Here is an 11059-nt window from a genome sequence, read left to right as displayed (position 1 = left end):
TTGAACTTATCCTTACAATGAAATCCGGGTGTCACATGGAGTTTATAATCTATACATCATACTTTGATGATTGTTTGATCCAATTATAATTTGTAGCCCCCATTATTTAAGTCTCTTTTCCCACGACATACTTGTAATTAGATGTTTATATTTACCCTTTTTTTAGAACTTGTATTTTTCCTTACTCTTTTCTAACCCATAGAAAAAGGTAGTGATGACGTAGTGTAGTCAATCAATTGTCATCCTATTTGATAGCAGGTGTGTATACATCTCACTTTTGATTAGTCCGTTGTACCGTATGTCACTATCGTATGAAGTACTAGTCAAAGTGAAAAAGCAAAACAACAAATCTAATCACAAGTCACTTGCACCAATTCGTTGCGTTAGTTTAAGATTATGCAAGACACACGAAATAGCCCCAACATAAACAACGTGGGATCCATAACATATTTTATTGACACTTTCCAAATTGATCTCTTAAGACTTGCTAAAAGTGTGTCAATTAACCCAAAATGATTACACGTCATGATATTTTACTAGTTAAAGTGATAAAACAATTGAGGCTTTACTATATAAAAAATACAAAATAAATTCAAGTCTAGCCAAAAATTTGAGCCAATAACTATTAGGGTTACTATTACGAAAAACTCCAAAGTGGTACACCTGTGACAAATTTACTCCAAACTATTTTTTTTATTATAAAAAATCATAAACCGGTACACTTGTGATAAATTTACCCAAAATCATTTTTTTGACCATCAAAAATCCTAAACTAGTACAACAATAATAAATTTACCTCAAACTAATTTTTATTACCACAAAAAATTTCAAATTGATATACATGTGTCAAATTTACCCTATGTTAATTTCCGTTAAATTGAGTTAATACCACGAAAAATCTCAAATTGATACACTTGTAAACAACATAGGATAACACATATACCCAACAATTGCCAAATATCATCTAATTCAGCAATTTGACAAGAAAATTTGACGATAACTAACAGAGAGTAAATTTATCACGGTTGTATCAATTTGGGGTAAATTTGTCATTAGTGTACCGATTTGGGGTTTCTTATAATTAAAAAAATAGTTTGCGGTAAATTTATCGCAGGTATACTAGTTTAGGATTTTTGATAATATTAACCGTAATTAGTAATTTACACTTGGCTCCCTTTATGTTCGGTCCAAATATGAGAAAATTTTGCATAGTCCTTATATGCCACATGTGCTGTGTTGTAGGTCAGTTTGATTAACTGGCTATCACTTGTTTGAGTGGACCCACTTTTCAAATTTTTTTAAAGAGAATTACTAGTATGACAAGATCAGTCAATTATTTCGATCGCACGATTTCTCAATTAATGAGTGCTTTATGCAAAATACACGGTGATAATATGTGAATCTATAATTGAAATTGTACTGTTAGTGACAATACTGTCGGTCAGGAAAACATTTCTCTTTTTTAAATGCCCCCAATTCTTCGTTAGCCTCTCTCTTCCCTTGCTCTCTATTCTTTGTTACTACTATGTTTTCTCGTGCTCTTTTCTTGTTCATCCCCCTTGGAACAGTCACCTTTTCGCTTCCTCTAATCTGAGATCAATAAATCAATCTAGTACTTCAAGTTTTGAGTTCGAGTTCATAGTTATGCATTATAATGGGTTTTCTGTGATTTTTTTATTTTTATTTTTTTGCAACTTCGCACTAAAGCAAAATCGAAGAACTTAAAGTGATATGCTGTTCAGCGAAATATAAATAGAACTCCCACAAGTTCATTTCTTTGAACCTCAAAACCCACCAACGCAAATCTTTGACCACGTCACCAACTATAAATACAAACCCTCCTAAAACGGAGTCCATGGCGATCACCATCTTCCGCCATGCGCGAGAAGATCTTCAGCATTATACCCAATTGAATTCATATCGGAGGATGGTGATTGATACAGTTGGTCAGAATTTCGTTTCAGAATCGAACCATGTGAGTACTAATTTTCCTCCTATATTTGAATATGTGGATACTAGCTATGCATCACAATTGGAAGAGACGGGAGTAATAGGTTTTGATGAGAATGTGTACAACGAAACTTTTACATCTAATCAGTTCTGGAAAGTGCTAAAAGCAGCAGATGAACCTTTATAGACAGGTTGTGACAATCACACTAAGTTATCAATGATCGCAAGATTGTTAAAACATCAAGGCAGAAAATAATGTGTCCGACAATTGCTTCTACTCTTTTGTCAGCTTTGTAATGCCCTAGATGCTGTCGCGCAGGATCTTCCTGTGCCTCTTCGCGCTGCCCGCGCACGAGAAAACGGTATTGGAGGAGGAGGAAAGGGGCAACTGAGAAGATGGAGCACCTGAAAAGTGGGCCACTCAGCTAATGGAAGTGACTACCATCCATGAGGCATACAAGACCTTTCCCTTTTTTCTCATATGTAGGCAACGGACATGAAAGAAAAGCATTGAAGTGAGGCAGTTGAACACCGTTACATGATCTACTGAACATTTACATGACTATGAACAAACATTCGACTTACATTACAGATCTTGCCACATACAAATCTCCATGCAGAACAAATCGGAGGAGCAAAAAATCAAAACCCGAAAGTGCAAAAGGTACAGATAAAATAGACGAAAGGAAAAAAAAAAAATCAACTCTACGCTCAAGTGTTAGTGGAGTTATAAGAGATCTTTACAATGACTGACAATGGTATGTTTGCGACGTGGTCTTGAGTTCCAAACAGTGCGATTCTCCCGAAGCTCGCCGAGGAACTATTGATCGTTGCGTTGAAGAAGACACTCAGTACCTGTTTCTGGCCGTTGGTGATGGCGAAGCGAGTTGGAGCCACCTTCATGGAGACCCCATAAGGGGCGTTCCAACCGACACTGTAAGTCTCGTTTCCCGCAATATTGATGACTGTCCGTTGAACCGTCCTAGAGCCGTTGAGCGTCGCGATTGTGATAGAGGGCAAGTTCAGGTCGGTGCCACTAACAGTGTTGTTGTAAGCCCAACAACTTTGGCCAGTGTAGTTCCAAACAATCGGAGCCGAACCGTTGATGCCACACAGAAATGACATGTAATCATCATAACCTACATGAACAGTATCAGGCAGGCTCATCTCAGCCCCCAACAAAACCAGGCATCAAACAGAACAAGGAACATGCAAAAGAAAGATGATGTAACGGTCCATACTATGCTACTTGCCAATTAGAGAGAACTGAGGTACCTATCACCTGCACAGCTTGAAAATTCTGGTGACGGCTCTTCACTAATTGAAAATTTAAGTTGATGCTATGTTGTTTCAGTGGAAAAGACAGAATTGAACAAAGAAGAAGGGAGGGGGTCTGAACAGCCTTGTATGTGATCAATTACCCTTCGTGCTTTGTGAGCAGAAGAGAAAACTCAAACTAATGGGTGGGGGTAAGTAGTTTGCATTGAAGCTCCTTCACGCTATGGTCTTTAGTCATACTGGTTCAACAAATTGATAAATAGGACCTATTAAGATCGATTTTTTGCGAGATTTTACACAGGCAATGTTGACATTTTTCAGGATGTCAATCATTTAACTAGAACGGACAAGCAAATTTTATTCTTCAGCTAAAAGTAACTCAAGAGAATATGTCATAACACGAAGAACATTGTTCGGTTCCTAACCAAACAAGGAAAGATATTCGAATCAAGCACATTGTTTCCGTATTCTGAGTATAAAACCAGTTGCTTATTTATGAAAGTCATGTTTGTAGTACTTAAAGAAATCTGTTCACAAGAGAAACTTATAAAAATGCACTTCATTCTTTAAGGACTTTTTCTCGCACATTAACTTTTGACTGCCATTAAACATTTGATTACTGTCCTTGAGGATATCCTTCCGTCCAATAAATTTGCCAAATGACTAACTAATTGATAGTTATCAATTTTTCACATCATTACAAATATGAGCAATTGAAAAAAAATTGGAATTGGTAAGTCCAACCTCAATCCTTCTAGGCTAACTAAAACTGACCATATACTGGTTATGCCAACCCATGTGTCATTTGGATTCATGGGCAAGACAAAATTATAGTTTGTTGGACTTAGCTGCATTCATGATGCAACAATAAGGGCAAATAACAGACTTCGACACATTCTTCTTCATGGGCCAATGTAAAAGACATCCATGACTTGGGATTCTACCATTACAAATAGTATAAAAAACAGGAACTCCTAATTTTACCAATATAATTGACGTTCGCATCTTATTGGGTAGAGGATGTTTCCAAACAAAAGAGTGTAGCTAGCATATGCAGAGTAACTTACTGGAGTCAAGAATGAGTCCCGGATTCAAAGCAGCTGTTGCATTCACAAAACCGCTGCCCATGTCAAAAGGTGTTGCTGGGGACTGATTTTGATCTGGGTTGGCATAAGCACGCTGAGCCATTATTGGTCCCCCGGACTTGACATATAAAGAAGCCGTCGTAGAAAGTGCAGATGCGATGGCAGAAGGACTAAAACTTGGGAAATTTTGCTTAATCAGAGCCGCAAGCCCAGCAATATGAGGAGCGGCCATGCTTGTCCCAGACATCATCGCAAAGTTCTCACCTGAATCATTGAATCTACTTTTAGGAGGCAGCATATAAGCCAAGAAGAGAACCAGGGAAAACAGATTCGGAAATTCCATTGCTTTCGGCACTGGAGAGAAGAAATCTTGCCATGATCACTGGGTAATCAATCAATACATGCACAAGAAAAAGAATATCAAGCTACCTATATAACTATTTAAATGCCTTCCAAGCACCGATGCTCTATGGGAATATCTTTTCATGGAGCAATAGAATAAAACAGAAAACCATGGCACTGGTCGAATGAATCAACATAAATTGCTGTATAAATTACGATGGTGATACCTTCGAATTCCATAGAATCAGTGCCAACGGAGCTCCAAGCAGCCCATATGAAATTACCAGGGGCAACCAAGTTCGGTTTCAATATATCTGCGTCAGTGAGAGAACTGTCTTCTGGATCAGCTCCTCTGGCTGAGTAGTACATGACTTTTGGAGCAGAAAAGCTGTAATTGGCTTTCAGCCCGCCCAAGATGCTAGCAGTGGCTCCAAATGTAACAACCTTTTTTGTCTGTCCATCCCTCTCCACAGAAGAATTGTAGTATTGAAGCAGTATCTGTCAAACAAACAAGAAAGATCACTATATAGCAAATACAGTTCTTCGGCACTCGTGCTTGAATCAGCAGCCAACTAACGGCGGCGAGACTCTGTCAAAGGCATTGGCTGTACCTTGGAATCATCTGGTGATGGAATGATGATGCCAGGGATCTTCATTGGAGTTGGATTAAGCTGAAACCCAATCACAAAAGGATCCATGTAAAACACGATACCAGCTGCACTGAGGTTGTTGGCTGTTTCTAAGGCCTGTTTGATGGTGGAGAGTCCAAGCACAAACCGGATCGAGTAGCTGCATATCAAAAGGTTCCCTTGGACAAGGTCTGGCTCAAAGTTTGTGGAGTCCTGACATTCACCCACATACATGTCTTTGGAAATTGTAGTGTCATTGTTCAGAGCATCGAGTGCTGAGACTAGCCTGTACATCGTATCTTTATCGGTTCCCGCTGAAAAAGAATGATGAGATGTTTATTTGCAGCTTGACAGGTGTAAAGAGAACATTTGTCTTAGTAAATTTTTGTGGATTAAGAGGTGAAATGTGCTTCTCCACAAACAACCACCACCAATCATATGTATCCACATAAAATAGCTCACTACCAGAACCAAGTGTACTGCAATAATAGAGACGAGTTATTATCTACAAATCTGATTATGCAAGGCTAGTGAGAACTAGAAGTGTGATCCCAAATTTCCTTTCTTGTTTACTTTCTATTGGTTCTTATCATAGAATGAGCTCCTCATTTTATGAAATAGCGAGCATGAATATAGTGACCTGATTATTGTATATCCAATGATCCAATTTCTTCCATTTTAGGTTGGACAGAGAACAACCCCTATCCATGAGAATCAACATATCTCCAAAAGATTAACAGATTCAGCCGTTTATTTTGATGGACAAATAAAAAGACACCCACAGACTATCACTCTGAAAACAAGGCAACCACAGTTTCCATCAATCTTGATCTAGGTTTTAAATGAGAGGCAAGTAATCTGAACATAGAACCTTTAAGAGTCCTGAGGCAATACAAACTTGAGTCCAGTTTGGGAACCAAAAGGAGAAGCTAAACTAGACAACTTGATCTTTTTGGGTTATCTGAGACAAGTGAGTTGCAAAATATAAGTCAACCAAAAATAGCACTACAACCAAAAAAGAAAGAGAATAAACATCTGCTAGAGGAGATAGCTTACGCGCAAGGCCTACTCCAGCAATTGATTGGTTATTTCCAAGAAGTATGGAGTTATGGTACACTCGGTCATGAGCAGCAGCGCCAACAGTGAAGATCCATGGACTGAAGGAAGATATACTTTTTGGTGCAGGCCCAGTATTTCCAGCAGCTTGCACAACAAAAATGCCAGCTTTTACTGCTGACAACAGAGCCATGTCAATGGGATTGAAGAATGTTGCAATTCCAGGAGGACGCCTGTTAGGAGTGATTGATAAGCTTATTATGTCAACGCCATCCTGAGCAGCCTGTAAATGCATCCATCACAAAAAGAAATAAGAAAAATCTGTTAGAAATGATTACACCGAGACATATATTTTTCACAATGCCCAAAAAGTTCTTTTTCATTTTCCTTTTCAGTGTTGATTAAAGAACACGAACCAAGGGTAATTTCATATTTAATTCCTCAAACAACCAGAGAATACCAAGAAGTGCACTAAATAATTATTGTATGTATTATAGTCTGGTACAGCACCCGTTCACAGGCAGAATAAACTATTATTGAGATATGCCTAGTTCAATTGTAGAGTAAAAAGAGAGCCTGAATGATGTTTGACATTTTGACTACGGTTACACTTCCTCTGAAAAGCTCATTTAATTTTCTATTAGGGAAGATTGCCGCTTATTGTGAGTATCTATCTTGCACTGGATATTTTCCGCATTGAAAAGGAAAGACAAGGGTACCAAGAGGAAACAGAATAGCAATCATAACAGTAATGAACACAATGCTTTTTAGGGTTATAGGGAGTTCCTTTTTGGCATGACTACAAAGAAGTTCAAAAAAACTAGTATCTTTAGATAAAAAGGCCAATGTATGGCCACTGCAAAAGAACCAGAACAAGAAACTTAGTTTTGCAGAGTGGGAATAATTTTGATGTCCAAGTATAATCTGAAAGCAATCCACAAAATAGCAAGACAGAGAAATACTATCTACTAGCAGCACATTTTGACTAAGGTTACACTCCCTCTGAAAAGCTCATTTAATTTTCTATTAGGGAAGATTGCCGCTTATTATGAGTATCTATCTTGCACTGGATATTTTCCACATAGAAAAGGAAAGACAAGGGTACCAAGAGGAAACAGAATAGCAATCATAACAGTAATGAACACAATGCCTTTTAGAGTTATAGGAGTTCCTTTTTGGTATGACCACAAAGAAGTTCAAAAACACTAGTATCTTTAGGTAAAACGGCCAATGAACAGCCACTGCAAAAGAACCAGAACAAGAAACTTAGTTTTGCAGAGTGAAAATAATTTTGATGTCCTAGGATAATCTGAAAGCAATCCACAAAATAGCAAGACAAAGAAATACTATCTACTAGCAGCACATGAAAGTGTTGAGGGTCTCTAAAGTCTTAAACTGTCTACACATAGATTAGCTAAGCAAGAGAAACTGGTCAGTCAAATCATGTAGACACAAACCTGGTCAATTGCAGCAACGACATCAGCAGCAAAGCCTCCAAAGCTCTTATACAACGACTTGTAAACAGCGATGCTGAAAAATGAAATTGAGTATCCACGTTATCTTTAACATAAAACAGTAATCACTCATTTTTTGCTCGAGGTGTAAGTCGATCTTTGAAAAAGCAGGCAAACAGAAGCAGTTGTCATTTACTAATACATACCAATCACTGTTAATAAAAGAAAAGAGAAAATAATCATAAGAACATAGAGAGCTTTGGTCCAGATAAATTACTGTGAACGAGGAGCCATTCCACTTGCATTCCCAAAGTGATGACCAGAAACAATAACTGGAATTCCATGGTTTCCTGCTGCAACTGAAGCTGTGTGCCTGTAATTCCACTATTCAATCCATCAATTGCCTATTAAGCCCACCATCTAATTGACAATGAGGCAGCTTGTAACCAGACGACAGTTGTTCTAACTTTGCCACCAACAATATGAAAACAAATTATACATGACCATGAAGTGAGATTCTTTTAACTCTCCCATATTACTAAGCCTATCTTACCAGCTTACAAAGCTTTACATGTTTCCACTCTCAAAAGTTTAACCATAACAAAAGGAGAAAATAGTGGCCTACTCTTTTTTATACAAAAAGAAAACAAGGTTTTAGCTTCTATGCAGTTAACAAAAATTTTACATTGAATAGAAGAATAAGAAAGAAAATATATGTCAATGACAAGTGAATTCCAGTTGTGGTGATAAGGACAGATACAGAAGCAGAGACCAGTTTTCGCCTCTAGTCACTTCAAGTCCTCGGCCCCAGTCGTGAAGAATGAAAGACAAACAGTGGCACATCACCACTATTATCATGTCGAGACATGGAGAAGATAAAATAGGTGAGATCCTAGCTGATCAAAGCAACTCAAAGGGAAAACTGATCACAAACTCCCATTTCCTTTCCACAAAGTCACATATTTTTACTCCCTCTTCTCAGCTTGTGCAACAGCAAAGCTACCATGATTCCAGTTGCAGATTGAGCAAAAGATATGCTTTAGGAGTTTAATTCATGCACAAGAGGACAAAAAACAATGACATGGAGACACAAGCATACAAGATGAAAGAAGTCGCATGAAACACTCACGTCCCATGACCATCTCCATCAAATGGCGATGCATAGTCCTGTGATGCATTGAAAATTCCTCTGGTTATAGCAGATGCAGCAAAATGCCGGGCCCCGACAAGCTTCCTATTGCAAGATCCAGATGGAAAATCTGGGGTGACCTCACAAATCCCCGAGTAATGGGCAGGGACTGGATATGGACGGTCAGACACGTCATCGGCAAAGCTTGGGTGTGTCGGATCAATGCCAGTGTCAATGAAACTAATCACAACTCCTTCTCCAGCTGAGCCATATCCGCCACGTAGTGCCCACGCTCCATTCGGTAGACCAAGAAATTGTGGAGTATGAGTTGTTGCTGTTCTAACTGAAAAATCCAAAACAACGTTTGCCACCTCTCTTCTCCGGGAAAGTATGTCAGCCTTAAATTAATATTGCCAGACTAAAGTGAGGTTCTCGAGACTATTTATACATCACTCAGCAACAAAACTTCAATTACAAGCACCACAAAACAAGCATAAATTTTTTCCATAATTATGGATAACACACTCTGGACAGCCAAAATATTTTCCTCCATGGATCCAGTATGCAGTTATAATTGCCAACCAGACATGGATGAGAACTATTATAAGGAAAAAGACAGTGTAGAGTACTGATGTACCTGTTGGGGAGTGACAAGCACCGCAAATCCATTTATTAAGTAGTGATAGCTGTAAATTTTCAGATATTTCTCTCCCTTGAGTGCCCTCCTCAATAATGAATCATGAACTCGAGCAATATAAGAACCAGAGCTCCCACCAGAACGAGAAGTGTTCCTGTCCCTAAATTTAGAGTAGGAAACTCAGAAAACATATCGAAGGCTGAAAAATGAAGCTTAAATAGATAAGTGCGTGTCATCCCACCCTTGACCAATTAAAGTCCCCAGTAAATCCCAAATGAACAATTCTTTAAACCGCCAATCAAGAAAGGAACTTCTGAAGATAGCAGCCATATTAACGTGAAAAACCGTCATAGACACTGCGCAAATAGATATGAATGGACCCCCCATGTGGTAGTTGCTGTACTAAACAGACTACAAACTCTCAAAGGTTAAAAATTTACCTCACGAAGCAAAAATCGACTTTCTACAATTGCAATTCAACCCTTGTAGTAGCATTTACCAAAGAAAAGAAGCAAGTAAATAAACCAACTCCCAGTTTGGTCTTGCCCATTCTACAAGGGAATAAACAGAATCCACTCACAGCCTGCATCTACAAGAGAAGCAAGAAAGTACCTTGCTTTGTCCATTCTGTTGGATTTCCCCGAACCTCCATGCCTGAACACATTCGTCTCCTTCTTTAGCACTCCATAGTCATGGACACCAGGAGCTTGTTTAAGGGTCACAATGTAAACAGCTGTGATTGCTTCCGAGCTACTATTCTGGCCCCAAGTGCACACAACCATCCCCATAGAGACCAACACCACCAAGAGCCAAGAAATGCTCTCCATCCCTGTGTATTGCACAAATGGGGCAAAAAAAAGAAGCAAAAAGAAAAACCCAACTCCTAGTTATCAAAAAAAGAAAAACCCCGAAGTAAAGAGCTCACATTGCCTCCATTTTGACTTCCTAAGATTTCTCGACTACGCCCACGAGAAGAACGTTGAAAAGCCAAGAGAACCCAGGGAAAGCTGACAACCTAGCCTAGAATGTGAAGACAGCTGGTGAGAGAAAGTGCAGCTTCACATTGAGCCCTCCGTTGGTGAGGAGCGAGAGTCATAAAGCAGACGAAGAAGGGCTTCTTTTTTCTGGGTGAGAAAGAGAAAGGCCCATCTTTCTTCTTTAGCTTTCCGGAAGGGAAAGAGAGAGGAGTGCGCAGGGAGAGTATTAATAAGCTGGAGTGCGAGAGCATAGAGAATCTGCAAAAGCTCTTCTCGATTGAACAAATTATAAAATATAACCGTTTCTCCTTTGCAGGAAGAAAAGTGGATGAGAACGTTGCCTTTGTTTTATTCCCTCCTCATCGACTACCTTGTCATCTTTTATTCCATGTCTTAACGTAGAAAAGTCAATGTCAGAACCACTAAAACATGTCTTAGAGTCTAACACGACTCCTTTTATAACAGTCCATGTCTTAATGAAGAAATTACGCTAAAACTGAAAAATTATTCTTAATTTCTTAG

At 38.7% G+C, this 11059-nt stretch overlaps 1 protein-coding gene across 1 annotated transcript; it reads right to left on the bottom strand.

Annotated features, from left to right (window-relative positions):
- Positions 1 to 2460: 2460 nt before the first annotated feature.
- Positions 2461 to 10793, bottom strand: LOC115754330 (subtilisin-like protease SBT2.3). Its single transcript, XM_030693322.2, has 10 exons — positions 10173 to 10793; positions 9561 to 9720; positions 8924 to 9321; positions 8072 to 8167; positions 7798 to 7870; positions 6341 to 6623; positions 5267 to 5598; positions 4883 to 5153; positions 4296 to 4577; positions 2461 to 3089 (listed from the first exon to the last, which is right to left on the bottom strand). Exons 1-10 carry the CDS (start codon positions 10385 to 10387, stop codon positions 2662 to 2664), a joined length of 2538 nt encoding a protein of 845 aa, XP_030549182.1. The 5' UTR covers positions 10388 to 10793; the 3' UTR covers positions 2461 to 2661.
- Positions 10794 to 11059: the final 266 nt, after the last annotated feature.

Source organism: Rhodamnia argentea, chromosome 3 (assembly GCF_020921035.1).
Source record: "Rhodamnia argentea isolate NSW1041297 chromosome 3, ASM2092103v1, whole genome shotgun sequence".
NCBI lineage: Eukaryota > Viridiplantae > Streptophyta > Magnoliopsida > Myrtales > Myrtaceae > Rhodamnia > Rhodamnia argentea.
This window is presented reverse-complemented; position numbering and strand designations above follow the sequence as displayed.

Excerpts from the sequence above, each read along its gene's own strand:
- LOC115754330 (XM_030693322.2), bottom strand. The coding sequence starts at position 10,387 with ATGGAGAGCATTTCTTGGCTCTTGGTGGTGTTGGTCTCTATGGGGATG. Across the intron at positions 8,168-8,923 it reads GATGGAGATGGTCATGGGAC|GCACACAGCTTCAGTTGCAG; the intron begins GTGAGTGTTTCA and ends GTGGAATTACAG. Across the intron at positions 5,599-6,340 it reads TGCTGGAGTAGGCCTTGCGC|CGGGAACCGATAAAGATACG; the intron begins GTAAGCTATCTC and ends ATTCTTTTTCAG.